This window comes from Verruconis gallopava (genome assembly GCF_000836295.1).
Source record: "Verruconis gallopava strain CBS 43764 unplaced genomic scaffold supercont1.11, whole genome shotgun sequence".
NCBI lineage: Eukaryota > Fungi > Ascomycota > Dothideomycetes > Venturiales > Sympoventuriaceae > Verruconis > Verruconis gallopava.
The window spans coordinates 331,482-358,313 of record NW_015622147.1 but is presented as its reverse complement, the minus strand read 5'-3'; the positions used below and the strand labels follow the sequence as shown (position 1 = coordinate 358,313).

The window sequence follows — 26,832 nt, the reverse complement described above, 5'->3', positions numbered from 1 at the left end:
GGCGTCGTGCATGAATAGCGGGATTCCTTTATAAACTTCCGAAACAGCAGTGGGAATGTAGATGCGTCGCTAGTTGGCGACATGGCAAATGTACGACGTCCAGTCCCGAAGAAGGGGGTGTTGTGGCACTGTTGACAACGGCCTTTGCATTGTACACGGTGCTTCGATGGCCGGTCCAGCCTCATCCTGGATAGGGACGTTGCTCGGGTGGGCGGCAGTCAGATACATCACTCGCCGGGATGGGCGAACAGGGCCGGAAAAGCCAGAAAGGAGCCCAGCTCAGGATCTGCCGTGCTTAAGAAGGCGTATATCCTACAGAGAATCTTCGCCTAGTGGGCCAAAGAAGGCGAGATTCTTCAGATCCACTTAGCACGTGGAAGACACGTGCATAGGAGACCGTGGTGTTGATCGACATGGCTGCCTTTCTGCAGAGGAAAATCCAGCGTTCATCACTATCCACCTTTGAAGCAGAAACAACATGATACATCTCGAACGAGCAAACAAGGTCGCCGTGAGGATGGCCGAGAGTGGTTATAGGTCGCAGCCGTCGGAAATTTCCCCCCTGCTGTGCTCGGTTCGCCAAGGGCGGGCGGGCATCTCAGATTTCGCGTATCTGTCTGCAGATCATAACTTGTTGCCTCAACTACTGCGACGGGAGGCAGACAACACGAGTTTTGACTCGGCAGCATGTACGTAGGCTGGTTTGCGATCAGCGACGACACGATGCTATACACTGGTGTTGCACTGGGAATGGGCCTTTGTTGGCTCGAAAGTCCAAAATGAGATTCGCCGCGGGAAGCGAGCACAATGTGCCTGGCATTCCCGTATCACTGTCCAGACCCAACCTCATGCAGGGTGCTGCCTTAGCAACCGACCCGCGGCGAATCAGCACGTCCATCTCCGCCTGTTCACCAGCTGTTTTGCCAATCCTGCCTTGCATCTCTCTGTCCAGCTGACTGACTGCCTACGACGGCTCCCACCGCGCTGGTTCTGCACCGAATGCCTTTAAAAGGCCCTTCTCGTGCACGAACGCAGCGGCCTGACATCATCTGTAGAAGCACAGCAACGACAAAGGACAGAAGCAAAGCTCACCGACGCACTTATTTCTTCCCACAAGAACTGAAGACTGCAACAGCGAAAATGGCCCCACACAACTCGGCTTGCCCAAAGTGCGGTGCTTCCATGACGGAAGACAACAAGACCTGTGGCTCCTGTGGTGCAGTACGCCCCCCCTTCCCCTCGTGTCCCAGACACGTTCTTCCTGTGGGCAGAGCAGAACACTGACCTGTACGCACAGAGCTGCCCAGTCTAGGCGTGATAGCGCTGTCGTGAAGCGGAGGGGGCTTTGTGACGGGTGGCGGACAGGACACACATTACTACGCTCGTTCGGTTCTGTTATTAGAGACAGTCGGTCAAGGCATGAGCGGAAGACCATCGAGACAGGAAGATGTGATAGACGCAAATCCATGAACTCAAGCCCAACGCATTTTTGATTCCAACGCTTCGTTCGGCCTGCATGCAGATTGGCGTCGACTCCAGCCTCGTCCCGCCATTCCTGTCCCTTCCAAGCAAGCCTCATGTAACACGACAGACTCCAGGCTTATGATCCATCATTTTTTTTATTCGTGGCCCGCCTGGCTGCTTGGTCCATCTCCCGAAACCTGGCCAGTCCAAGACTTGACAAACAATCACCCCACCATTGGTGGACCCACGTCCGAAGTGCCCTGTAGTAAGCTCGCTCGACGGAAGTGAGGCCTGAGGCATATGTTCTACATGCTCTTGCCCTAAGGCCACCAAGCGCCTCCACTTTAGCAGGTGCAAGCCACTGACGGTCAGTCGCGTCGCATTTCGCGCGGCGCGTTCCGCCTCATCTTTCACCCGCTCGTCTTCTCCGCTCTCGCTTTCCGTGCCCTCCAAAAATATAACAAAACCACGAGCAGCGCCCTCTTCGCACGCGTTCCGACCACGGCAGATTCAAATCCATGGCTACTCAAAATCTCCACCGCCAGAAACGGCCCTTCCAGCCTTCAATCACTTCCTACTTCGACCGCGTGGATCGTGACGAGTACGACCGTTCAAGGACACCTGCAGCTCGGCAACCTGTCCTCGAGCCCAGCGTGCAATCCAACCTGCTCAGCGTCGGCATGCGCATTCGCAAAGCCGTGCCTGAAGGCTACAAGACGCACAAGACATCCCTGTTTTTTGATCCTACCCCCGCTCTCCCCAGCACGTCGACATACTCTCCTGCGCAGCCACGACGACCTGCAGAACTCGTTCCATTCTGCGGCCTGCACAAGGTGGGTGGCCACGGCATCCAAGACATGCCTCGACCCGTCGACGCGCACGAGCCGGTCGACATCTTCGCCGACGATCGCATGCCATTCGATCTCTCCCAAGAGTCGACGTCGTCGACACTATCTACAGACTCTATGCCTGCAGCTCCGATGCTCAATCCAATCACCACAAATAAGAGACACCACTCCGATGACGAGGATGACGATGGGGACATTCCGCCTTTTGAGCTGCACTTCCCAGACCCGCTCAACCCGACGCTTGCTGACTTGAGTGTGTCGCCCACAACCACCGTTTCACCCATCAGCCACACAACATATACGGGATCGGGTGCCGTGTCGCGTAGAGCCATAGCGAAGCCGAAGTCCAGGAGGAAGGCCATGTCAGTTGCCGCCGCCACAGCCGACTGTGATATGGACTTCGAAGATGCGGATTTTTTAAGACCCTGGGAGGAGGACGAGCTAATGATGACTGGCTTGTGACCCAATTGCGCTGCTTTTCCTCAATTTTCTGTCGAGCATGATTCCCAATGATTATTCGCTGTATTACATTGCTTCAAGTTTTGATGTTTTTGTGTCACTTCTGTCAAATTATCGGAAGGATCAGGCTCTTCCGTGCCGAAGACGGCTCTTGACGAATCACTAGTCACCGTGTACACAGCCCAGCAAAATATCTGCTGATCGAGAGAGATATCTAGTACGGAAAAATTGAAACGACATCTTCATCACAACGCCGCAGACTGGAGAGTTTTGCCGCGTAGCCACATCAGCCAATGAGAATCATTTTGGTAGTCCATGCCATTTGTCTGCAAGGAGCCACCATCTGATCCATGGTCACCCTTTTATGATCATAAGAATCTAGGGTGAACCAAAGTCCTAAAACATGAGAGATGAGGAAGTAGTTCTCTCCATCCTGTCTCCACGGCTCAGGCGGCCGAGTATAAAGTACGTTTTTGACCGACTTGTCCTCTTTGGAGTCTCACTTAAAGAAACTGGGTCGAGAGGAAGCTCATGGCGTAAAATGTACGTGAAACAGGTCCGTTTCAAGAGAAATTCTCAGCTCTAGACCTCTCTTCATCACAATTAAGAATTGCAGATATATTCAGACGATGTCATGTCATCATAAGGGGCTTTGGCTATGAAATAGATGACGAGGTTCTCCAAAATGTGAGTCCATAGCAATGCGATGATCGAACCACAATCCATCGACCCCGTTCTTATCCACCTCAGGCGGCAGATAGTTTCCCGCTTTCAATACTAATGAGATCCTTTGTTTTCGAAACACATGTGCTCGGGCATGAATTATAGGTCCCGTTTGGACTAGACTGCCTCTTGCAACGTCCGAGTCCGCATCTACCACTTCGGCGTCGCAACATTTCGTTCGCGGCGGACGCACTATGGATGTAATTACATCATCTCCTATCCTGACAACGTCCTACCGTTGCCCAGTGCCGAATACATCAGGTAAACCTTTGGAGGGACTATCCGTCATAAATATGAGGGTGATATTGGCGCCTCCAAAAAATGAGGTCCGATTTTGTTGGCTTGATGGTGGCTTTCAGCCTTTTTTTTGTCTACGAAAGGCAATATCTGTCAACACAAAGATCGCCATGGTCAAGTAATAGTTAAACGGTTTATCCTATATTCAGCGCTGGCGGGTCACTAGCACAAAGGGCGAGTTGCCTTTACTGAGAAATTGTAGTGTTTTCTTATTTAGTTTGTGGCCCTCAGATATAACTGAGCGCGGCGATAATGGAATCAGCACGCAGTGACTCTGTCTCCAGACTTTTGCAATAGTTGACATAAATCATCATGTCCACTGTTATCTTGGAGATTAACAGCATACAAGGTGACTGAGTTCGCATTGTGAGAGCCACGACCTAATGAGATTATAATTGACAGTGGGAGGAAGCACTCTGGCTGTTCGTTGGGGATGAACTAGAGCTAAATAAATCATCACCTTTTCGGGGGGACTAAGCAGCCTTCTGCGTCGATCTGTCAAACAGGCCAGGACGAGTAAAAGATACAAGGCATCCCAAGGCCACGTGGTGCTCAGCTTGGCCATCCTGAAGTTCTCCGAGATCATTAATGAAAATCAAAGGCACCCTTCAAGATTGAAGCCCAACACGTCTCACAAGGACGGACAAGCTGCTCATACTTGCCATCTGCTCGGTGTAGTCCGACCGTCGAGAAGCTTATCAAGCTTTCAAAGGCCGGCACCTTGCGCGAAGATAGCCTTCCCTTAAACAGAATCATCAGTTTGGAAGCCCAAGGTAGGATGACGGCAGGATGGCCCGTCCCATGAGTCACACAACAAGGCATCACGTAGGGCGTCAAGCTGAACAAAGTAGGTCAAGAGGTCTGACATAAGCGAAACGCGTTCATTCGACGGCCTTGTTGCTGTTGAGGGAGCGGAACGCGCAAGGCTCACGAGATGAGGCTGCGATCGACGAACGAGAGGACGGTCCGCGGCACCCCGACATCGGACGACGGCGTGAAACGTTGACGGAAATGCGCTACCTTTTACCTTGTTGCGTATCTCGATTACGTGATGCTGCTACTTGCCAGGCCAATCGTATGGTTATGCAAACCGGGGGCGATTTTGTACTCGCGCCGTGAGTCGGCGTTCGGCATTGGGAGACGCAAACTGCCAATGCGGGGAGTAAACTTATTGGGGGGAAGAGAGCGAACTATTCAAGCACCATCAACTACAACCTCCCACATGCGGCTAGACCCGGCAGTCATAGTCATCACTTCGGCGACACTCTTGATAGCCATATGCGGGTCTGTAATACGACCGCTTATCAAATTTCTCTTTCCACGCGTCTGCAATCGGGATAGACATTCTATAAAGACCGCCATAGAACTCCACGGCGTCAGTCGGCGAAACCAGATATACTGTCCAAGACTTTTGACGTTTGATCTTGTCGTCGTCTTGTAATTTTTTTCTCCACCCCTCCAGGATTCAAAATTCCAGTCATCGATTTCGTTTCTTCCATCAGCGCTTGAATCGGAATACCGCGCATCAGGATGTCTCCCCACGCGACTGCTCAGGACTGTGACTCGGCGGCTGCGTCTTCAGACCTAAGCAAGAGCCACGTTCTCCACCGTTCGCTGCACAATCTTCCTCGCAAAGTCGTTGCCGCGGACGGATTGTACCTGACCCTGGCCAACGGGCAGCGGATTCTCGATGCCACCAGCGGTCCAGCCGTGTCCTGCATAGGCCACAACAACGCCCGAGTCAAGGCGGCCATGGCCAAGCAGCTGAGCGAAGTCGACTATGTCCAAAGCTGGTTCTTCAGCACGCAGGCGGGCGAGGACCTGGCCGACGAGCTGATCAGAGGAACGCAGGGCAGGATGGCCCGGTGCTTCGTCATTAGCAGCGGTAAGTCCTGTCGCCCTTTCTTCCGACGGATCGTCCTAGTTCCAGACTGATGACGACGGTTCCTTGCTCCGCCACAGGCTCGGAGGCGATGGAGGCGGCGATCAAGCTATGCAGACAGTACTTCCTGGAACTGCCCACGCCTCAGCCCAAGAGGGTCAAGTTCATCGCCCGCAGGGAAAGCTGGCACGGCGCGACCATGGGAGCGCTGGCGATGAGCGGCCACGTTGCTCGCCGCGCGCTGTTCGAGCCCATGCTCTCCCGCGACATGTGCCGCGTGTCCTTCTGCCACGCGTACCGCGCGAAAGCTGAGGGCGAGAGCGATGAAGATTACGTGCGGCGCCTGGCGCAGGAGCTCGACGACGAGTTCCAGCGGCAGGGTCCAGAGACGGTGTGTGCGTTTGTCGCCGAGCCCGTCGTTGGTGCGGTACGTTCGCCTTGTAAATTTTTCTCCCCCTCATTAGTCTTATTTTCTTCGCTGGTTCGCCATCCAAATATCTACTAGCACGCCCAAACTGACTGTGCGTTGTGCTGAAAGTCCCTTGGCTGTGTGCCTGCGGTGCCAGGCTACTTCCAGGCCATGCGTGCCGTCTGCGACAAATACGGCGCGCTGCTGGTGCTGGACGAGGTCATGTGCGGAATGGGACGCACAGGCACGCTCCACGCGTGGGAGCAAGAGGGTGTGGTTCCTGATATTCAGACGTTGGGGAAGGGCCTCGGGGCGGGCTACATGCCCATCGCTGCGCTGCTCATCAACGCCAAGGTCGCCGACACGTTGAAGCGAGGGTCAGGCGCGTTCAGTCACGGACAGACGTACCAGGGCCACCCACTTGCTTGTGCTGCAGCGCTGGAGGTCCAGAGAGTGATTCGCGAAGAGGGACTGGTGGCCAATTCCGCAAAGATGGGCAAGCTCCTTGGAGAGAGGCTGAAGAGCCGACTGGGGGGACATGCGCACGTGGGCGACATAAGAGGCAGAGGGCTGTTCTGGGGCGTAGGTCATGATGCTGACGTCCTGATTTGCTGCTCCTCTACTAAGCTGATCATGACTGTAGATTGAGTTTGTGAAGGACAAAGCTACCAAGGAACCGTTCGATCCCAAGCTCGGCGTGTCCATGGGCATAAACGAGAAAGGTAAGTCATGGCTACGAAGAGCACGTCGGTCGATGTCTGCGAGTCTGACATGGTCCCTAGGCTTGACGGAGCCATACAGCATCTGTCTATACCCGGGGTCCGGCACCGTGGACGGCAGACGAGGCGACCACGTACTCCTCTCGCCTCCCTTCACTGTCACGGAGGCGGATGTCGAGACGATTGTCGAAAGAACGGCCCGCGTGGTCGAAGACTTCTTCTCCGAACTGCGTCAGTAGTGACATGATTGTCATACGGCCTGTGTCAAACTGCGGGCGCTCGTTCCGCAGCCCCTTCCAAGGCTCCTAGGTATCATTGAGGAAAAGAGACAGGCACGGCCTGGCTGATGCGATGCACGTATCGCACGTAGGATGCTCATCTCATTTGATTTTGTTTCGACAGTGACACCGATGAAACATTCCGCTGTGCAGGGCTAGGCTTCGTCAGCCTTGTGTGAGGCCACCGCAAGAAAGAAAATAATTTTCCCCTTTCCCGTAGACACACACTTCGCCCAACAGACATTCAATTTTCCCCCACGTCGCTACGGCGGACCTTGCGAAGATGACACCGGGGTGGTGCGGTGGTGGCGAGGTCGCTCACAGCTTGGATAAGTTTTCTGCCGTGCTCTCGCCGTCCTCGGACCCACGTACATGCTTGCTGTGGAGCCCTCGCACTTTGCAAGCGTCGTGACGGCACATACATAGCCAGGCTTGCCAGTACTGTTTTTTTGGGCGTCAAACACGCAAATGGGCAACTGAAGTAAAGTGAACAGGGTCAGGGTTGAGCAGCAGAATCTTGCGATTTCAAAGATCTGAAAACGCCTGGCGGCATGCTCATGTCAATGGACGTCAGGCTGAAAAGGAGAGGCTGATCACGATGCGAGTTCTCAAGCGAGGTTCCGGGATAGCCCCACTCCCATGCCGTATCTACGTCTAGCCATTCAGCATCTGCGCCCGTCACCCGCGTGTAGGCGCGAGTAGAAAACCCGCTGAGGCGGCGTCCACCCGACCCTGTGCCTGATTCACAATCTGTTTGCCTTGTTCTCTTTTTTCTGCACCGTCACACGTCCTGCCCAACGTCCACCGTCGACTGCTGCACATGGCAGACGAAGGAAGGACTTAACCTTCACCAGGAGACGGTTCAGACTGGGACAGCGTTGACGGTGTGTGCACATGTGGACTGCAAGCAGAGGCCCTGCAGCGGGCAGACGTGTCGACCGTGCAGCATCTGAGAGCCTAAAAAAGGGAAGGTTTCGTGCCGAAGCTGGATGCTAGGCGGATGACGAGATCGCGAAGACGCGGAGCCCTGGAAGCGAGAAAGGGTTGAAAAAGAAAAAAAGTGTCTGGTCCAGCGCGGGACGGGGAGTGGCGAATGGGGAGAGAGGGACAAAGTGCTGGTGATCTGCTACGTCGCATTGCATAGGCCAAAGCTGCTTGTGCGGAGGGTCGTAGGAAAGCGACCGAGCTTGGCCAGGCGTAAGGAACGTTAGATACGCTATGTCATCTGTTCCACAGTGCCAGTGCCCAAAGCCGAGATGACGAACGCACTGCCGACAAGTGGTGAGGCGTCTGTTCCCACACATGTACTTGTTCCACCGATTCAACGACAGAGAGATGGACTCCTACACAGGGCACACGAAGCGTCCACTGGGGTTTGGACGTGGCTGAATCTCATGTGTCTGGCCGGGAAATTTGGGGGGAAACATATCGAAACCGCACATCCGGTGGGGCTGCACAGTGCGTGAGCGGATGCGCACACTCCAAACAAGAAAGATCTCGGATCGTGGGCGGGCTGGTCACAGCAGCAGGCTCGTGCTAGGGGAGCAGAAGAAGGCGGAGGAGAAGGAGGAGGGAGAAAAGGGAGACACAGTCGAGACATGGAAGGAAACTCATGGAGACAACAGCGCAGGCGGCCAGAGGGAGTTGGCCGTGCGTGTTGCCGTGCACAACCACGAAGCGTCGGAAGGAACAATCCTCGTAGTCAGCCGTAATTTACAGGGGCCTTTGGGTGTAACAAACCTTAAAAGACAGGCACCGAGGAGCGGGCGCTTGGAGCGTCTCGCCGTGAAGGTTGAGCACAAGCTGCGTCGCTTCGGGTCGAATGAGTCGCGACATCAGCGAGTGCCCGTCGCGCGTGCAGACGGTCGTCGCAGAGGAGGCTCGATGAGCGCCCGGCCGGCACACGCACAAGGCGGGCCAGCGCCATCTGGACCGGACCTGGACGCGGGCGTGGGTGAGGGCGGAGAAGGCCTTGCGGGAAGGTTTCTGGCTCTGCGCGACCGCTGAGCATCCCTGACGCAAAGCCCAGCAAAGCGACCCAAAGGCATTGGCACGGCCTGAACGCTGCGCTTAGTTCAGATTAGTTTCGGCTTAGTTTAGCTAGCATTTTTGCTGCTCTGCATGGAAACCTCCACGGCCGGGCGAGGGGTCTGACGGCGACTGCGCGGCTGGACGATTCGGATTCTCGCTCTGGCACGGGCGTGAACACAGCGAGCTCACGGCCAGCGTCAGCGATCGGGGGGATAGATTTGTGTTCTTCGGGCCTCCTGCCCGGCCGAGCGTGTCATGGCCGTATCTGTGAGCGTGTGGGCCCGACTTGCTGGGCGATTCGAGTTGTGCTGGTTCGGGAGCATTCTAAAATTGTTGGTGGTCGGTTTCGCACACGCTATGGACGAGACCGCTTGACCTCACGTCCTGGCATCCCAGAGCGTCGTCCTCCACCCTCTCTTCGTTCCCACACCCTCTGTGCCTCTTGCTAGAACCTTCATTTCTGAGCATCTGCACCCTCTCCCGTGTGCATTCGTCTTGATCGAGTCCCAAAAAAAGACGAAAACTCGGCTCTGAGCACTTTGCCCCCCCCGTCATCTGCTTGAGTCCGTCCCGACCGGCACGCAAACTTTTGACCCACCTCTCGCTGTCCACCAGCGAGCAGCAGCGTCAAAGCCCGCCCATTTTGCCAGTCGACGGCCTCCAGACGACCTTTTCGGCACCGTCTGACGGCCACAGTCGACGTCTCCCTGCCAGAACCGCTCTCTCGCGAGTGATTATCGTCCCGGTGTCGAGCCTGTGCTTCACCTGGGACGTTCTCTCGTATCGTTCGAGAGATCCGACCGACCATGAGTACGCCGACGACATTGAATCCCGCCCACCATCAATATTATTCACCACATTCGGCCCATCACTCAGTGGCTAATTACCATGCAAATGGAGCTATGAACGGTACCACTCGACAGACAGCAGCATACTACAACGGCTACGCTCCCAACGGTGCTTCCGACAACAGCGACCTTCGCCGAGCTGCCACCTCCAACGCAAGGCCCTCGAACCAGCTCCCTCCCATACAGACATCGCCGCCGTCCACCGCCGCCTACCCGCCGTCCAACGCTCCGATGAAGCGTGAAAAGCGCAAGCCGGACTGGAACGAATTCTACAAAAATGGCGTGCCGTCGGAGATTATAGTCATAGACGACAGCCCCGAGCCCGAGCCCCGACGAGCAAATGGCGGCGCCTACACGTCTCAGCACGGCGACAAGAGGCAGAGAACCGGCAATGCCTACGACCCGGTCTACAACCCGCAGCCGTCGTACTCCACGACGCAGACGCCGTACTATGAGAACTCGACGTCCACCGACCGGACCACGTCCGCTTACCTGACCACGGCCCCCACGTCACTTGGCTCGTCGGCGGGCAATGGCACATACCTGCCTCCCCTCGACGACGGTGCCGTTGGCCAGAAACGAAAGCGTACGCGTGCGCAGGCCGCCGAGGATGCCGGCTCTGCCAAGCGCAGGGAGGTCGAGCGTCTCACTCCACCACACATTCACTACATCCCACCCGAGAAACCCATCATCAAGGCAAAGGAAGTGCATGTCGAGGTCATCCGCGACGTATGTGCCTGTCTACCGTCTCGCCGGAAGTATTGTGCTCACAGCAAGCAGAAGCATGCCACCACAGAGCAGTACGATGACGAGGATGGACATTACAACGTTGTGGCCGGGGCCAGTCTCACAGATCGATGTACGACTGAGAACTATGTATAGCCAGGAAGAGTCAAGAGCTATCACTAATGCTTTTGTTGTAGATACCATCGTTCGACTGCTGGGCCAAGGCACCTTTGGCAAAGTCGTCGAGGCCATCGATCGAGACAAGGGCACCAAGTGTGCCGTCAAGATCATCCGCTCGGTGCAGAAGTACCGAGATGCCTCGAGAATAGAGCTGAGGGTGCTGTCAACGCTGGCCCAGAACGACAAACACAACAGAAACAAGTGCATCCACCTGCGGCAATGCTTCGACTATAGGAACCACATCTGCATCGTAACCGACCTATATGGGCAAAGTGTCTTTGACTTTCTCAAGAACAATAACTTCACGCCCTTCCCGAGCTCGCACATCCAGACCTTTGCTCGTCAGCTGTTCACCAGCGTGGCCTGTAAGCTCCTCATTTTTCTTTCCCGTCCCTTCCTTCGCAACAAGTGCTTCGAAGTGAGCATCGAAGCTAACAGGATCTTTTAGTCTTGCATGACCTGAACCTTATTCACACTGATCTTAAGCCCGAGAACATCTTGCTGGTCGACAATTCGTACCAGACATTTACTTACAACCGTAACATCCCCTCGTCGTCGACCGCTACCCAGAGGTCTTCGAAACACAGGAAAGTGCTGCTGACACCTGAGATCCGACTGATTGATTTCGGATCAGCTACATTTGACGATGAATATCACTCGTCTGTCGTCTCCACGCGGCACTATCGGGCGCCGGAGATCATCCTCAACCTGGGTTGGAGCTTCCCCTGCGACATCTGGAGCATCGGCTGCATTCTCGTAGAGTTTTACACAGGCGATGCCCTTTTTCAGACACATGACAACCTCGAGCATCTTGCGATGATGGAGGCTGTATGTGGCAGCAGGATTGACCGCCAGTTGGTGCAAGCTGTTCTGGCAAAGGATCGAAACGGTACCACCAAAAACCCAGCCGCTCAGTTCGTGTTCCCACATCTCGTAGCTAAGGATGTAGCACTGATCTTACGACGTTGTAGGTACTTTAAGGTCCGTGAGAAGAAGCTTGATTACCCGAATCACGAAACTGCAAAGGCGTCTCGCAAGTACGTCCGCGCTATGAAGCGGCTAGAGGTAAGTGAATCTCGTCAACACAAGCCCAGCAGCACCGTCTCGAAAGTGAACAGAAGCTGATTCCTTACTCTCAGGAAACCATCACGCCACACAATGAGTTTAACAGACAGTTCCTGGACTTGCTTCGTAAGATCTTCGTGTATAATCCGGCAAAGCGCATCTCAGCGAAGCAGGCGCTCAAGCATCCCTGGTTCAAGGAGACGCTGCAGGATGACGGCACGGAGGCTGCTCGCATTCGAGAGCAGAAACTTGCGAAGCGGATGGCTGCCCAGGCCGAGAGTAATGCACGAGCCAACGGTGCTTCGAGTTCATCGACTGCTTACAGATGATGCTGATGATGACGATTGGACTCTACATTGTACAAAACGTCGTCGAGAGGCCCAGCTCTCAGCCTTTCTACTACGCACTCCCCAAACCGGTAACGTGTTGGGTCCGGGAAGTAAATGAACATTGCATTTGAGCATTTCATGACATGCCATATACCTCCTTCTGCTCTATCATGCCAGCGAAGCCGAAATCTGCGAAACCTTTTCACGACTGAGGGAAGGGGAGAAGGCACACACACTGCAAAACAACAAAATTAGTGGAGTTTTTTTTTGGTGGGTTGCTTTTTAAGAGGGAGAAAGCTCCTACTGCTGCATCATAGACAGATACACCCTACCGTATGTATGCAAGCGTCCATGATCGTACGTACAACTCACCGCTGCTACCTTCACGATGTCTCTGGAGCATTTTGGTGCGGGTGTACAAGGTAGCGGCTTCTAATGAAAGGGGGGCTCGAACGGGCACAACGCTGATGCCGCACCAACCGTCGGTTGTCCTGTTGTTATTTGTAACTACGAAATGGCATGAGGTAAAACGACATGAAGGATAACCAGTCCATATGAACTTTGATCCTGATCCGCTTGTGCCATTTTCCGTTTCCCATCGTGTTTTTAGATAAACCGAGTTAACGTAGCGAGTATAGGCCAATCGGTTGGTCATTTTTGTCAGGGCAGAATGCAGAGAAAAGAGGCAGAGTGAAGTGTGCATCTGACTACTGTACATCGAGCTGGGTGCTGGGAGGTCCGCAAACTCTTCGATGGGGTACGAGGTTTCGACGGCGCCGACACACATACAGTAGGTAACGAGACTTTGTCGCAAAACAGCAGCGCGAGCTCACGCAAGATACAAAAGACTCGAGGATTTTGCTCTCGGAGAACATGTAGCTGATCGACAACCTGATTCATTTCAAACTAGAAGGTGAGAGAATAAGAAGAAAAAAAAAAAAAAAAAAGGAGACGCCTCGCTCCAGGGGGAAAAAAGACTATAAAATCCCGGGTTTATGCTCTCTCCCACTGCACTGCGCCGCTTCAAAAAAGAGGGAAGAGTTCATTCTTCGATCCAACCGCTGTCATTTTCCAGAACGCCGACGCCGTCCTCGTCACACTCGACACGTCCAGAAGAGACAGATGCAGCAGGGGCTGCGGCTGGCGTACCCCCTTTTCAATTCGTACTTGGCCTTCTCGAGCTCGCACGGGAACTTGAGGGCGACTCGAGGTGTTCGGGCAGCTGGCCCCTCCTCAGGCCGGAGGTGAAGTTGTACTCCTCGTCGAGATGGGTTTTGGCCGGCAGGCAGGGCTTGATGTCGCGGACGTAGACGTCCTTGATGCGCTGCCAGGTGGAAGGCTGCTTTGTGGTTTCGTTGGTAGGCTGGGCCAACATGGTGGGCGAAGGTGGGGATGACGGTGGTTCACGATGGGTGGTCTCTTTCCGGCAACAGCGCCAAGGCTTGGATCGTAAGAAGGGGAAGAGTATGTGGAAGTATGGTGTTTTATATAGATGTATATATATATATTTTGTGAGGCTTGATTGGAAGGCTGTGAAGAGAAGTGAGATGGAGGGGATGGGCGGGGAGTGGAGAGAGGAAGACGAGATATAAAGAGAAGCGCATTTTATGCCTCACGTCTTTTGCTATGCTCCATTCGTGTTTCCTCGACTCCTGCACTATCTCAGACACCAATCTTCTTCCTCTCTTCTCCCCTTCCACCATCTCGCCAAGCAAGGGACGCACGCTGCCCACCGCCCATGGTGCGATATCACGTTCGGGCCTTGAGTTTCCTTGGTGGTTCTGCACGGCCGAAGATTCTCCGAGCAACAGGATTGGACGCTGAAGACGACCAAAGAGGGTCCCTGGACCCGAAGAAAATGCGTCAGACCGGAATTCCGACTGCGAACAAGAGACAAAAGTGGCTAGATGGATGGGAAAAGAGAGGGTTGGGCTGCTTCGTGAGCGCAACAGCGCCTGCAGGGACTTTTCGTTTGGCGAGGCTGACCTCGAGCGATCTCGTCAAAGCTTGACATCGGTGAAGAGGTAAACGGCCCTAGAGGAGAAGGGGACCGGCCGTGGAGGATAATGAAGCGTCGCTGGGTGCGCATGACTTGGGAGAGACATGCGCTCTGGCGGCGGGCGAGAGCAACTGCAATCGACGGCTGTCGCAGGACGCAGGATACGGCTTGTTGCGCGAGCGGTACGTGTTCTCCCTGCGCGTTGCTAAACGATGATCGCTGTGGCAATCAGGCCGAACCGGGACCTCAGGCGAGCTTCGATCTGTGGACACTCAGTGATTTATTTATTTATATGTATATATATATTTTTTTCTTCTCTCCAGCTGCTTTCTGCCATCGTAGAATGAGAAATCCACAGGCTGGGACGCGTGCGAACTTGTCACGTTCACGGCACGCTGGACAAGCTGACGTTCAGCGCCCAGCGATGGAGGAGCCCACGAATGACTGATTGGGGTGTTTTCCTTTTCCCTTTTTTTTTTCTTCGCGATTCGGAAGCCCTCACCCGCATTATTGCCGGGCCAAAGCACCGCCGTCGCTGACGGGACAACGCACAGCGAACCAGCCATTGCCACTCTCCCCAACGCGCGTTTCATGCCTCACTGTGCGAGTGTAGTTGCTAGATAGGGAGCAGCACCATGCATCTCTCCCAAGCATGTGGAAGCCACCCTTACGCCGCAGTATCGCCAGGACCCGTCGCCGCCCTCGCCCTTTGGCTGCCCCGCGGCCGATAGCATGGAACCCGGCCACGACGACGACCACGACCACAACGACGACGACGACGGCCAGACCGTTCCACGACTACTTCGTCACGCACCTGCCCTCGTCGAGTCTGCACCCGGATTCGAGATCGGCTGGCGGCCCGTCGCATAAGCTTCCCAGACACGAGGCGAGTCCGCACGACCCCAAGGATGCGAACAGGACGCCCGCGCAGCCGCCCATGGTGGGCGTGTCGCGGGACATGACGGTGGTGCGCATACCGCTGAAGAGTGCAAAGCACCACTTCGGGGCGTCGTGGTCCAGAGGACAGCGGCCGTACAACGAGGACGCCTACCAGGCCGGGACGATCGAGATACCGGCGTTTGCGAAACGACAGCCGCTCTCTCTGCAGCGCAACCCGAAGAAGGACGCCGTCGGGGGCGACAGCGCGTCGGGCGACCCGCAGGTCTTCTACTTTGGCGTCTTCGATGGGCACGGCGGCAGCGAGTGCAGCGAGTATCTGCGGGACAACCTGCACAGGTTCATCGAGGAGGGGGCGAAGGAGTTTGGGCTCAAGACCACGCTTCGGAGGAAGAAGGGCGAGATCACCAGGTTTGGGCAGTCGAGCCTGGAGGACGCCAAGGACGGGTCGAACACAGCAGCACGGGCGGACAACAACAAGGCTCTGGCGAGCGCGGTCACGAAGGGGGACGGGACGGGCGGGAGGACGGAGCCTCCGGAGGACGACAAGGCACCGGCGGTTCAGTGCAGCGATCAGAAGAAGGCGGAGGAGCTCGAGCGGCAGATCATGAAACAGTGGAAGGAACTTGTGGGGGGCTACTTTCGCCGCTTCAAGCCCGAGTTCTTCTCCGTCAACGCGGGCGGGCAAGGCCACGTGCTGGAGAAGGAGGCGGTGGGCAACAAGCCGCTCGACAGGGCCCAGAGGGACGAGGGCTGCCGGGGCGTCGGCATCGAGACGGTGCTGGAGTACTCGTTCCTGCGCGCCGACTACGAGTTCGTCTACGCGCAGGTGAGCAAGGACGAGTCGGACGCGGTCAAGGCGGACGGGGCCATCAACCAGCACGAGATCCTGGGCAAGCCGTCGCGGCTGAGCAGGCAGATTGGCGGGCCCAAACGCTTCAAGGGCGGCAGCACGTGCAGCGTCGCGCTCATCTCGACGCCGACGCCGATGCCGTACTGGCACCCCGCCTCGCCGGCGACGCTGATCACGTCTCACGTGGGCGACACGCGGATCCTGCTGTGCGAGACGGCGACGGGGCTGGCGGTGCCGACGACGTCGAACCACCACCCGAACCACCCGAAGGAAGCGGAGCGGATGCGGCGGTACGCGGCCACGTTCGTCACCGACTCGTTCGGCGAGGAGCGCGTGGCCGGGCTGGCCAACACGCGCTCGTTTGGCGACATGGCGTCGAAGCGCATCGGCGTGTCGGCCGAGCCGGAGATCACGCGCATCGAGATGGCGCCGGCCGAGTACGCGTTCATGGTGCTGGTGTCGGACGGCATCTCCGGCACGCTGGGCGACCAGGAGATTGTCGACATCGTCAAGGAGGCGAAGACGCCCGAGCAGGGCGCCAAGGACGTCGTCAGCTTCGCGACGGAGGTCAGCACCGAGGGCGACAACGCCACGTGCATGGTCGTGCGCATGGGCGGCTGGGAGCGGCGCAGCGAGGGCGGCCTGGGCAGTCTGGGGACGAAGGAGATGAGGGAGTTCAGGAGACAGGAGGCGCAGGATCCGAGGACCAGGCTCCGATGAGGCGTGCTGCACGCCCGTGCGGAGGGCTCCAACTCCGTCGTGGTCCTTCTGGGCACAACTGTCTCGTTCTCTCTCTCTCTCTCTCTCTCTCTCTCTTTCTCACTCTCTCTCTCACACACACACACACGCAAACAAACACACACATCACACACATGCATACGCACGTTCTCCTTCCCCCCTTTGTTTTTGCCCCTTCCCTCTCCCTCTCTCCCTCCCTCTCTCTCTCTCTCTCTCTCTCTCTCTGGCTGTGGGTGGTCTGAGATACCGGCGGTGCATTTGGAGGACACAACGGTCGGCAGTGTGCCCATGGGGCTCTTGCTACTTTTTCCTCTTCGTATTTTTTTTCGTTTTTTTTTTTTTAATTTTTTTCTGCCTTTTTTTGTCTCGCCTCCTCCCCTCACCTCCCCAGTCCGGCCAATGCGTACGGTTTTGGGGGGGAAGATGAGCGTGGACCAGCACGGCTTTGTACATAGAGCTTGCAGACCAGAAACCATTAGAGTGTCCTACTGCCGCACCCTTTTTTTGGGGGGTTGCTACTCCTTCCCCCGTGCCGTTTGCGTGTCTTTTCTGCCTCTTCCGGCCATTCACTCGCTCGAGACTGAGGACGGCCCGGTGAACGAGACGCTGGTGAGGGATGCCCGGCACGTGCGGACGTGATCGTCGCCGGAATCGAGGAGAAAAAAGGAGTAACTCAGACGGCGCGCAGGCCAATCACCGGCCTGGCAGCGTCGCGGCGCTGAAGCAGAAAGCAGCCAGAAGGCTCCACCACTCATACACTCTGTTCGCTCCAGGCTGGAAAGACCGACAAAACCGCCGTTTCGCCCTCTCTGCTCGCCTGTTTGCCCGTCCGCCCCCCGTCTGTCGTCTCGGTCATTTCGCAGCATCCTGTCGGACAGATCTGAGCTTTTCTTGTCTCCTCTCTCCCTTCGATCCGCTTACCACAACGCTTCGCCCTGTGGTGTTTTTTTTCTCCCTCTTTCTTCGCGTTGTTCCCGACTTGGACCCCCCGCCGCTGCACCGCGTCGCAGGCCCCCCAAGACCGTCCCCGGCGCTCCCAAGGCTCGGACAAAGGCCAGCTGTCGTTGGCGCAGTCACGTGCCCCGCGAGTACCCACTGTCGCTGACGGGCTACGGCTTAGTTGGCCTGAGTTTGACGAGAGCGCGGGTGCGTGTGTGCGTGAGAGAGAGTGGGTGCCGGTGTGCGTGTATGCGTGAGTGTGCGTGTCCGTCTCTGTGCGTGTGCGTGTTGCGTGTAGAGCGAGAGAGACGCAGAAAGAGAGAGAGAGAGAGAGAGTGTGTGTGTGTGTGCGTGCGTGTCTGTGTCTGAGTACACCCGCAAGCGCTCTGCCCGTCTGCTGCTTGCGTTCCTCGCTGCCACACCGAAACCCACCATACCACGACCCTCCCCCCCCCGGCCTGGCCTTTCTCCAGTACACCAAAAAAGCACGCAAATTCCCTTGCTGCTTCAGACAGCACCGAATCACAACCACAACCACCTCCCTTCCTCCCTCTCGATCGCCGCCGTGACCATGGACGTCAACGCGGTGCTTGAGGCCACGCTCTCGCCGAGTTTGTTTACTCACACCCCTCCCAACTTTTCTTGCAGTAGGGCTGACCCGGCGACCAGATGACGAAATTCGAAAGAACGCAGAACTGCAGCTCACCCAAGCTGCCGAACAGGATTTTGTGAGTGTCGTCCCCTTCTGCGTACGGTCTGTTGGCCGGACCAGTCTGTCCGGTCCTGAGGACATTCTGGTCCTGCACTCCGTCGGCTCTGCCCCGTTCTCTCCTTAAAAAAAATAAAAAAAAACTCGCGTGCGTGTGCTGATGGCGAGTGCGCCTTTGCTGTGCAGTCCGGATATCTCACACATCTCTCCAATGAGCTCGCCAACGAGCAGGCGAGCCCTACGATCCGCCAGGCCGCCGGTCTGGCTCTCAAAAACTCGTTCACAGCCCGAGAGGTAGGCCGGTTGCGGCAAGTGCAGGAGCAGTGGCTTTCGCAGGTCGACCCCAACGTCAGGCAAAATGTGAAGCTGCTCGCGCTCAAGGCCCTGGCGTCCGAGAACTCGGCCGTGGGCAGGACCGCCGCTCAGTTCGTGGCCGCCATCGCGGCCATCGAGGTGCCGCGGAATCAGTGGCCGGAGCTGATGCAGACGCTGGTCGAGAACGTGGGCACGGGCGCGGACAAGCAGAAGCAGGCGTCTCTGACGGCGATAGGATTCATCTGCGAGACGGACGACGTCGATCTGCGCGAGAGCCTGCAGCACCACTCCAACGCCATCCTCACCGCCGTCATTCAGGGTGCCCGGAAGGAGGAGCCGAACAACGACGTGCGGGACGCCGCCATCACCGCGCTGAGCGACTCGCTGGAGTTTGTGCGGTCCAACTTTGAGAACGAGGGCGAACGCAACTACATCATGCAGGTCATCTGCGAGGCCACCCAGGCCTCGGACACGCGGGTGCAACAGGGCGCCTACGGCTGCTTGAACCGTATCATGGGCCTGTACTACGACAAGATGAAGTTCTACATGGAGAAGGCTCTCTTTGGCTTGACGGTGCAGGGCATGCGCAGCGAAGAGGAGGACGTCGCCAAGCTCGCCGTCGAATTCTGGTGCACCGTTTGTGAAGAGGAGATCTCGATCGAGGATGACAACACACAGGTACGCGAACCTTTTCTGATCAAAGCTTGCCGAGCTGGAGAAGACGGCGTGGGGAAGCTGACTGATCTCGCAGGCACAAGCCGAGGGCTCGACCGAGCTGCGGGAGTACTGGAACTTTGCGCGAATCGCGACGGGCGAGGTCGTGCCGGTCCTGCTGGAGCTGCTGGCCAAGCAGGACGAGGACGCCGCGGACGACGAGTACAACATCTCGCGCGCTGCCTACCAGTGTCTGTCCCTATGGGCCCAGACCGTGGGCAACGTGATCATCGCCCCAGTGCTGCAGTATGTGGAGAAGTTCCTGCGCGCCGAGGACTGGCACCACCGTGACGCTGCCGTCTCGGCATTTGGCGCTATTCTCGAAGGCCCCGAGGAGAAGATGCTCGAGCCCATCATCAAGCAGGCTCTTCCCATTCTCATTGCCATGATGGACGACCCCGTCATCCAAGTCAAGGACTCGGCCGCCTATGCGTTGGGACGAGCGTGCGAGTGCTGTCCCGAGGCCATCGAGCCTGCTGCTCAGCTGCAACCACTCATCACCGCCCTGTTCAACGGTCTCGCCAGCCATCCGAAGATGGCGGCGTCTTGCTGCTGGGCACTGATGAACCTCGCCGAGCGCTTTGCCGGCGAGCCAGGCTCGCAGGAGAACGCTCTCACCCCACACTTCCAGGCTAGCGTTGCCGCGCTTATGCAGGTCACTGCCCGTCCAGATGCGGACGCGTCGCTTCGCACGGCCGCGTACGAGGTGCTCAACTCGTTTATTACAAATTCGGCTGGCGACAGCTTGCCTCTGGTCGCTCAATGCTCGGACGAGATCCTCAACCGACTCGAGAAGACGATCCCCATGCAGTCCCAGGTCGTCAGCGTCGAGGACAGGCTAACGCTCGAGGAGATGCAGACCAGCTTGATCAGCGTTGTCATCGCCATCATCCAGCGCCTCGAGGTCGAGATTCGACCCCAAGCAGACCGCATCATGCAGAACTGCCTCGCTCTGCTCAACTCCGCCGGGCCCAAGTCAAGCGTTCCAGACGCGGTCCTCTCGGCCGTGGGTGCGCTTGCGAACTCCCTTGAAGAAAGCTTCCTGCCCTACATGGATGCCTTTGCCCCCTTCCTGTACAAGGCTCTCGAAAACCAAGAGGAGCCCAGCTTGTGCTCCATGGCCATCGGCCTCGTGTCCGACATCACTCGTGCCCTCAACGAGAAGGTGCAACCGTACTGCGACGACTTCATGAACCGACTGCTCCACGCGCTCGGCTCCCAGACGCTGGGCAACACTTTCAAACCCGCCATTCTGCAGTGCTTCGGCGACATCGCGCAGGCTATCGGCGGTGCCTTCGAAACCTATCTGTCCGTCGTCGCCTCCGTCCTCAGCCAGGCGGCGGGTGTCAGTCTCGGAGGTTCGTCGTCCTTTGAGATGCTGGACTATGTCATCTCGTTGCGCGAGGGCATCATGGACGCGTGGGACGGCATCGTGGTCGCGATGAAGGTTGGTGGCAAAGTAGCGCTGCTTGAGCAGTATGTAGAGCCGATCTTCGCGCTGCTGAAGACCGTGTGGCAAGATCAGAACCGAAGCGAGCCTCTCATGAGGAGTGCGATGGGCGTCATCGGGTATGTCCAAGCTCGTTTTCTGCTCTTGCGCAGTATAAGCACTGACATTTGCGACAGCGATCTCTCCGAGGCCTTCCCGAATGGCCAGCTTGCAAACCGATTCCGTGAAGACTGGCTCACGCTCATGGTGAAGGAGGTGCGCCTCAACCGCGAGTACAGTGACCGCACGATCCAGACCGCTCGTTGGGCGAAGGATCAGATCAAGCGACAGATTGGTAGGTTGAACAGCTTTCTCCAGTACTATCGACCACACCCCTTGTATTCCGCTCGCAATCTCAGGGACGGGTCATCTTTCCTTCAAGGCGACGTCGACATGCTCTTCTAAAGGGGAGCAGTCTCTCGGCTTCAACTCTTCTCAACCACACCAAATCCACCCAATCGTCAAGCATCATCTACTGACCAGCGTTTTCTTTTTAATCCACAACAGGCGGGGTTTCGGGCACCATGTCTTAAGAAACCCTTTTTGCGCACTCCAGTTCCCCCACCCCTCCGTCAATATTGCTAGCCTTTGCTAGCGTGGACACTCATACACAGGGATGAAAGCACAGTCTATCGAGCTTGGCCGAACGGAAGATTTCTCGGTCGACTGAACAGTTTCTGGTCCACCAAGCTATACGACGCACCTAGCCTCCCTCGCCGTACATCGCCGCCGACCAACTCGATTGTCGCACTGGCCGACCTGGATCGAACCTGCGTCGTCATGCGCGTTGACTCCGAACCGCCCCGAACCGTCCCTCGCCGCCGCCTGAGCCCCGATCGTCGCCGCCACCGCCCACTCGTCCCGCTCGATGCCGCACGCCTTCACGCCTCATAGCACCTTCACCGCACCCGCGTCTTGATATTGCCGCCGCCGGAGAGGCACGGCATCCGTCCCCAACCCGCAAAGCTCTTCGCTACGCTCCTCTCACCTGGATCACAACGCCCCAGCACGTTAACGCGAGGCACACACGTATCCGGATACGTAACACCGGAGCAACCCCACACTCAGCAAACAGCACTAGCACAGTACGCAACACGCAATATGAACAGCATAGACGGGAGATGGGACCCTTTTTTTTCGCCTTTCTTTTTTTTTGGTCTTGCAAATCACTTCCATCACATTTTGCCCTTGCACGAAGATTCCCCCATTCCCCTTTCCCTTGGCCCCCAACCAAAGCGACTTCGACCACTGTTCGGTTTTTAATCACATTCACCATCAACACTGCCCACGTGTATAAATAGCATCTGAAAGAAGGCTCCGGTTTTCCTCTGCTCTGGGATCTTTGGGTGGCGTTTTTTCTTTCCAGCTTTTTTTTTTCTTTTTCCTTTCTCATGTCTTGTCTGGGGTCTATGGAGGCTTTGTGGTGGTGAACTCTGGAAGAGTGAGGGGTATAAAAATGGGAAAGAAGGCTGGTTGTCACAGCCTTCTGCAATTAGAGCGGTGGTGTCGGAGAGGAGGTGCTGGAAATGTGACGTTTTTTCTTTCCCTTCCCCCCCTTTTTTTTCTTTAATTTTACAATTCAATCCCATGACATATATTTTAGACCAGAAGATGCCAAGACCAAAGGGCTCCTGTTTTCACTGTTCGGTGCACGCGATTTATCATTGGAATTTCCTGGGGTAAGGTACGAGGTCACGTGCCCCGTAACCATCGTACCTTTTCGCGTTCGTATGCACGGGCCGCGGCGCCGAGCTGCTTTGGGATGATGTCGTTTTGTTCTCCGAGACCAGCGTCATCTGCTGGAGATTTGCTTAAAATCACGTCTGCCTTCTTCTTGCACCGCCCGACATACCTCAACAAGCCAACTTCGAACTTTTATTTTTCTTCTCTTCGCCGTCACTCCTTATTCCGCGTGTCGAACACTTCTCTCCTAGCACCCTTCGAAGCCTGTTGCGAGCTTTCCGTGCTTGTGGCACTCTGCTTTGGAGGAGCGGAAACCCTCCACCCTCCGGGACATCCAAAGGCCCGTATCTGATCCTCCTCTTCCCATCTCGCAAACCCGCTTTACCCACACGCCTCCGCGAGGCACGCTTTCGTAGGGCCGCCACGCCGCCCGCGCCTTTTCTGTTTTTGTATCTTCGCACACAGACCGAACGATGACGAGGTCGCTCTCGCCGGCGCATCGGCTGCTCGCGGCGTCGTCGTTGCTGGCGTCGCTTGCCGCCGCAACGCTCAACTTCAACTGCAAGGACGTCGTCTCGCAGCGGGTGACCTGGGATCTGAGCGAGCTAGGCGGTCCTCGTATGGTGCACTGGGTCAGGGAGATCGAGCCGGCCACGCACAATTTCACCTTCACGCTGGACATCTGCAAGCCGTTGAGGAAGCACAAGGGCCAGGATCCGCATGAGCTGTGTCCCGGCAACACCAGAGGTGAGCGCATGGCCTTTTTCCTCACATCCTGAGAAACTCTCCTCCCTTGCCGTGCGGGCCGTGTCCGTGCCGGGAGGATCTGCAGCGCGTGTCGGTGCAAGAGGCTAACCTACGTTTGATTCTCTTCGTGCAGTATGCGGTGTCGAGTACGTGACGAACAACTACGACAACGTCACCGCCGTCTCACAGGTTGTCCCCATTGCGGGAGACTATCACTTGATCAACGGGCAGCCGCTGGAGAGCGAGGTCTACCGGTTAAAGGGATCGGGCTCGAACGCCGACTCGAACAAGGAGGGCGTGCGGGTCGAGCTAAGCGGCGGCCGGGAGCAGCTGACGGACGAGAAGGGGAACAAGAAGATGGGCAAGAAGCAGAAGGCCGTGATCGAGTTCCTGTGCGACCCAAGCACGGACGGAAAGGACACGGAGGTGGACGATCGGCCGGAGGAGGACGGGGACGAGAAGGAGGAATCGACGCTGCGACGACGCGACGAGGAGGCGCCGGAGGAGAAGCCGGACGCGAAGCAGAAGAGCCTGCGCTTCCTGAGCTACAAGGACGAAAACATCAGGGGCGAGGACTGGGGCGTGCTGAGGTTGGAGTGGAGCACAAAGTACGCGTGTGAGAACGCCGTCAACGAGCCCAAGGAAGGCGACGGCCACTGGGGCTTTTTCACTTGGCTGATCATCATGTGAGTAATCGTCCTTTCCTCCTCCCCCCCTTTTTTTTCTCTCGCATGCCTACGGAACTCTTTCGTGTACGTGTCGCTAATTACAGGGCCCGTCTTTGCAGCGTCTTCCTCGCGACAGCAGCATATCTCATCTTCGGTTCCTGGCTCAACTACAATCGCTACGGTGCACGTGGCTGGGACGCTCTTCCTCACGGCGACACCATCCGCGATCTGCCCTACATCATGTCGGACTTTGGACGCAAGGTCACCAACACAATACAAGGTGGCGGGTCACGGGGTGGATACAGCGCTGTATAATCGAGTTCCCACGGCATTCTCTTTTTTCTTTTTTCTCAAAGGCATACATTGCATTCAATTTGTTTTTTTTTTTTTCTTTCATTTTGTTCTGGGTCTGACTCGGAGGGCGCAGCGAGCTTGGTTCGGATCATATGTTATAATGTACTTAAGATTGTGTGTGTACGTTGGGTTTCCTTTTTTTTTTTAACACCTGCGGGAAACTGTTTTCTTGTAGGGTTTCGACGCTGCGTCCGAGGCCAGGATAGCGGAAAACTAGACGGTACATGAAGCTATTCGGAATCAAAATGAAAAAGAAAGCCCCCTTTGTAAGATCAGACTTCGGCCCCCTTGAGCACATGCGTCGCCAGTCAGGAGGACCTGGCCAATTGTTGGACGATTTTATAACCCCCCTTTCCCCCCTCTGTACGACGTGAAAGAACAGAAACAGCAAGTGGTCGCAAGACGACGATGGCGGCGGCGGCGTCGACACGTCCCTTTTCTATTATTCCAGAGGAGGAACGTACGCTATCAACAGACCTACCAATCGGCAAGCAGTAGGAGATCCAGCCTTCTTGATAACTCTTTCTCGGACCGGCCGGCCAGCTCGCGAACGTGCAGGATCGAACCGCCTCCGGCACGCGTGCTGCTCAAAGGCCCAGCCCGTCATCTTCGCAGCCTGACGCGGAAAGGCGCGCCGCCCACGGGCTTGCCGGTCTGGTCGTTGGACGTGAAGGACTGGTAGCACACGTCGCCGAACACCGAGGGCCCGTCCGGGTCGAGGGCGGTCTCGACGTCGAAGTCCCTCAGCGTCAGCGCCAGGATCGTCCGCAGCTCGAGCTGGGCGAGCTCCTGGCCGATGCAGTTCCTGGGGCCCAGCTCGAAGGGGCGGTAGGCGTGCCTGCGCATGGGCGGCGCGTCGGCGAGCCAGCGGTCCGGCCGGAAGGCGTCCGGGTCGCCGCAGTTCGCCCCCCACCGGTGCGAGCCCATCGAGTTGCTGTACAGCATGAAGCCGTCGGTCGGGTACCGCCTGCCCGTCTCCGGGTGGGTGAGGACCAGGTCCTTGCTGCCCTGCCGGATGCTGCCGACGGGCGCGTACAGCCGCAGCGTCTCCTTGATGACGGCCGACGTGTACGGCAAGGCGTTGAGCAGCTGCGGCTTCTCCACCAGCCTCTCGGCGGCGCGGTCTCGGTTCGGCCCCAACACCTCGTCGTGCTCCGCTCGGATCCTGCGCAGCGCGTCCGGGTTGCTGTGCAGGAGGTGGTAAGCATAGTTGAGCGTCACCGCGGTGGTCTCGTGCCCGGCGAAGAGGAACATCTTCATTTGGGAGATGGCCATGTCGAGAAAGGCGACACCGTCGTCGTCGTCGTCCTTGTCTTCGTTTTCGGCGGTGGCGGCCGCCGAGGCCTTTTTCGCGTCCCTGAACGCCTTGGCTGCGAGGCTGACGATTGTCTTGCGGTTTTCAGAGCCGCTGGTGCTGCTGGACATGGCTTGCTGGATGAAGGGTTTCAAGTAATTGTTCATCACGCGGTTGTGGTACCAGATGATGAGTGGTCGGGCAGGATTGATCGCCTTGAGCATGTTGGCGGGACTATGGTCGGTGATGAGCCACTTGAGGAGGGCTCTCAGGGAATCATACATGGGATTGTTCGTCGTCTGGACACACATCCTGGTGTTTCTGGACAAATGTCAGCCGGTGTTGAGACCGTTGCTCAGCACGAAAAACGGAACACACACAGCGTCACCCTCCCTATCACGTCCATCGTCAGCTTCATGGCGGGCTGCTCGAATTCGGCGACGGCGCCGCCGCTGGCTGCCAGCTCTCTCAGCCGTTCCTTAAAGACTTCCACCTCCTCGATGATCTCGGGCACAAAGGACAGAATGTTCCTCAGCGAGAAGCCAGGATTGAAGATGCCGCGCCACATCTTCCACACCTGGCCTTCCTGATTCACCAGGTCGTTGAGTCCGGTCAGAGGAGCGAATTCCCACTTCATCAGTTCGTACTTGGGCATGGACTTCTCCTGGGTGAATTGCGCCATCATGTCGGGATGGATGACTGCCATCATGGGCGGACCGAAGGGCCAGGTGTCGAGGTACACGACCCCTTCTTTGAACATCTCGGGGTACTTTCGAGCAAACATGAGGGGGAAGTACATGCCCGACGTGTTGGGCGGAAGGCTCTGAACGAGCTTTCCAACTTCGATCAGATGACCCATCAAGAAGGAGTGTGGAAGGATTGGCTGGTTTCAAGTCAATCTGAGGACGGCTTTGACGAGCTACACAGAGCACACATACGACTCCATAGTCCCTTGCGACGCTTCTAAAGAGAGAGCGCACCACGTACAGTCTGTACAAGAACCAAAGAACGTAATGCGCGCAGATCACACCAATGATCCTCAGCACTAGGCCAGACGTCAACATGCCCTGGCTCAACGGTGAAGTCTCGTCTGCGGAAGACATCGTCGATAGGCACGAGAAGAAGATCGAACCGTTTGAGCCGCAACGAGTCCGGGCGATGGCAAAGTTCATATC

General features: G+C 56.7%; 8 protein-coding genes across 14 annotated transcripts; 7 read left to right on the top strand and 1 right to left on the bottom strand.

Annotated features, from left to right (window-relative positions):
• Window positions 1-1,891: 1,891 nt before the first annotated feature.
• PV09_04057 (uncharacterized protein) lies at window positions 1,892-3,988 on the top strand. The gene has a single exon (XM_016357347.1). It carries the CDS (start codon window positions 1,983-1,985, stop codon window positions 2,772-2,774), a length of 792 nt encoding a protein of 263 aa, XP_016214751.1. The 5' UTR covers window positions 1,892-1,982; the 3' UTR covers window positions 2,775-3,988.
• A 1,011-nt stretch (window positions 3,989-4,999) lies between these two features.
• PV09_04056 lies at window positions 5,000-7,827 on the top strand. Of its 2 annotated transcripts, XM_016357345.1 has the most exons (5): window positions 5,000-5,676; window positions 5,754-6,100; window positions 6,212-6,664; window positions 6,726-6,804; window positions 6,865-7,827. In XM_016357345.1, exons 1-5 carry the CDS (start codon window positions 5,322-5,324, stop codon window positions 7,038-7,040), a joined length of 1,410 nt encoding a protein of 469 aa, XP_016214749.1. In that variant the 5' UTR covers window positions 5,000-5,321; the 3' UTR covers window positions 7,041-7,827. The 2 variants fall into 2 exon arrangements, with proteins under 2 accessions (XP_016214749.1, XP_016214750.1); XM_016357346.1 differs by having other exon boundaries at window positions 5,000-6,100.
• On the top strand, window positions 7,808-9,226 carry PV09_04055 (uncharacterized protein). The gene has a single exon (XM_016357344.1). The coding sequence runs from the start codon at window positions 8,550-8,552 to the stop codon at window positions 9,084-9,086; it is 537 nt and encodes a 178-aa protein (XP_016214748.1). The 5' UTR covers window positions 7,808-8,549; the 3' UTR covers window positions 9,087-9,226.
• A 278-nt stretch (window positions 9,227-9,504) lies between these two features.
• Window positions 9,505-13,177, top strand: PV09_04054. Of its 5 annotated transcripts, XM_016357341.1 has the most exons (7): window positions 9,505-9,920; window positions 10,011-10,687; window positions 10,739-10,817; window positions 10,882-11,229; window positions 11,313-11,778; window positions 11,836-11,929; window positions 12,004-13,177. In XM_016357341.1, exons 1-7 carry the CDS (start codon window positions 9,917-9,919, stop codon window positions 12,256-12,258), a joined length of 1,923 nt encoding a protein of 640 aa, XP_016214745.1. In that variant the 5' UTR covers window positions 9,505-9,916; the 3' UTR covers window positions 12,259-13,177. The 5 variants fall into 5 exon arrangements, with proteins under 5 accessions (XP_016214745.1, XP_016214744.1, XP_016214747.1 ...); XM_016357340.1 differs by having other exon boundaries at window positions 9,505-10,687; XM_016357343.1 differs by having other exon boundaries at window positions 9,505-10,687; window positions 10,739-11,229.
• A 1,504-nt stretch (window positions 13,178-14,681) lies between these two features.
• PV09_04053 (uncharacterized protein) lies at window positions 14,682-16,838 on the top strand. Its single transcript, XM_016357338.1, has one exon. It carries the CDS (start codon window positions 14,910-14,912, stop codon window positions 16,725-16,727), a length of 1,818 nt encoding a protein of 605 aa, XP_016214742.1. The 5' UTR covers window positions 14,682-14,909; the 3' UTR covers window positions 16,728-16,838.
• A 746-nt stretch (window positions 16,839-17,584) lies between these two features.
• Window positions 17,585-22,549, top strand: PV09_04052. 2 transcript variants are annotated; one of them, XM_016357337.1, is made up of 6 exons: window positions 17,585-18,295; window positions 18,354-18,412; window positions 18,580-19,386; window positions 19,460-20,991; window positions 21,049-21,206; window positions 21,419-22,549. In XM_016357337.1, the coding sequence occupies exons 1-6, from the start codon at window positions 18,256-18,258 to the stop codon at window positions 21,442-21,444; spliced, it is 2,622 nt and encodes an 873-aa protein (XP_016214741.1). In that variant the 5' UTR covers window positions 17,585-18,255; the 3' UTR covers window positions 21,445-22,549. The 2 variants fall into 2 exon arrangements, with proteins under 2 accessions (XP_016214741.1, XP_016214740.1); XM_016357336.1 differs by having other exon boundaries at window positions 21,049-22,549.
• Window positions 22,550-22,701: 152 nt separating this feature from the next.
• Window positions 22,702-24,638, top strand: PV09_04051 (uncharacterized protein). The gene is made up of 3 exons (XM_016357335.1): window positions 22,702-23,341; window positions 23,475-24,027; window positions 24,129-24,638. The coding sequence occupies exons 1-3, from the start codon at window positions 23,068-23,070 to the stop codon at window positions 24,322-24,324; spliced, it is 1,023 nt and encodes a 340-aa protein (XP_016214739.1). The 5' UTR covers window positions 22,702-23,067; the 3' UTR covers window positions 24,325-24,638.
• Window positions 24,478-26,832, bottom strand: PV09_04050 (uncharacterized protein). Its single transcript, XM_016357334.1, has 3 exons — window positions 26,596-26,832; window positions 26,038-26,540; window positions 24,478-25,978 (listed from the first exon to the last, which is right to left on the bottom strand). Exons 1-3 carry the CDS (start codon window positions 26,827-26,829, stop codon window positions 24,967-24,969), a joined length of 1,749 nt encoding a protein of 582 aa, XP_016214738.1. The 5' UTR covers window positions 26,830-26,832; the 3' UTR covers window positions 24,478-24,966.

Excerpts from the sequence above, each read along its gene's own strand:
- PV09_04050 (XM_016357334.1), bottom strand. The coding sequence starts at position 26,829 with ATGAACTTTGCCATCGCCCGGACTCGTTGCGGCTCAAACGGTTCGATC. Across the intron at positions 26,541-26,595 it reads TCGCAAGGGACTATGGAGTC|CCAATCCTTCCACACTCCTT; the intron begins GTATGTGTGCTC and ends ACTTGAAACCAG. Across the intron at positions 25,979-26,037 it reads GTGATAGGGAGGGTGACGCT|AAACACCAGGATGTGTGTCC; the intron begins GTGTGTGTTCCG and ends ACATTTGTCCAG.
- PV09_04052 (XM_016357336.1), top strand. The coding sequence starts at position 18,256 with ATGGACGTCAACGCGGTGCTTGAGGCCACGCTCTCGCCGA. Across the intron at positions 18,413-18,579 it reads AAGCTGCCGAACAGGATTTT|TCCGGATATCTCACACATCT; the intron begins GTGAGTGTCGTC and ends TTTGCTGTGCAG. Across the intron at positions 19,387-19,459 it reads TCGAGGATGACAACACACAG|GCACAAGCCGAGGGCTCGAC; the intron begins GTACGCGAACCT and ends CTGATCTCGCAG.
- PV09_04056 (XM_016357345.1), top strand. The coding sequence starts at position 5,322 with ATGTCTCCCCACGCGACTGCTCAGGACTGTGACTCGGCGGCTGCGTCT. Across the intron at positions 5,677-5,753 it reads GTGCTTCGTCATTAGCAGCG|GCTCGGAGGCGATGGAGGCG; the intron begins GTAAGTCCTGTC and ends GCTCCGCCACAG. Across the intron at positions 6,101-6,211 it reads CCGAGCCCGTCGTTGGTGCG|TCCCTTGGCTGTGTGCCTGC; the intron begins GTACGTTCGCCT and ends TTGTGCTGAAAG.
- PV09_04055 (XM_016357344.1), top strand. The coding sequence starts at position 8,550 with ATGCGCACACTCCAAACAAGAAAGATCTCGGATCGTGGGCGGGCTGGT.
- PV09_04057 (XM_016357347.1), top strand. The coding sequence starts at position 1,983 with ATGGCTACTCAAAATCTCCACCGCCAGAAACGGCCCTTCCAGCCTTCA.
- PV09_04051 (XM_016357335.1), top strand. The coding sequence starts at position 23,068 with ATGACGAGGTCGCTCTCGCCGGCGCATCGGCTGCTCGCGGCGTCGTCG. Across the intron at positions 23,342-23,474 it reads GTGTCCCGGCAACACCAGAG|TATGCGGTGTCGAGTACGTG; the intron begins GTGAGCGCATGG and ends CTCTTCGTGCAG. Across the intron at positions 24,028-24,128 it reads TTCACTTGGCTGATCATCAT|CGTCTTCCTCGCGACAGCAG; the intron begins GTGAGTAATCGT and ends CCGTCTTTGCAG.
- PV09_04053 (XM_016357338.1), top strand. The coding sequence starts at position 14,910 with ATGTGGAAGCCACCCTTACGCCGCAGTATCGCCAGGACCCGTCGCCGC.
- PV09_04054 (XM_016357339.1), top strand. The coding sequence starts at position 9,917 with ATGAGTACGCCGACGACATTGAATCCCGCCCACCATCAATATTATTCA. Across the intron at positions 11,779-11,835 it reads ACCAAAAACCCAGCCGCTCA|GTACTTTAAGGTCCGTGAGA; the intron begins GTTCGTGTTCCC and ends ACGACGTTGTAG. Across the intron at positions 11,930-12,003 it reads GCGCTATGAAGCGGCTAGAG|GAAACCATCACGCCACACAA; the intron begins GTAAGTGAATCT and ends CCTTACTCTCAG.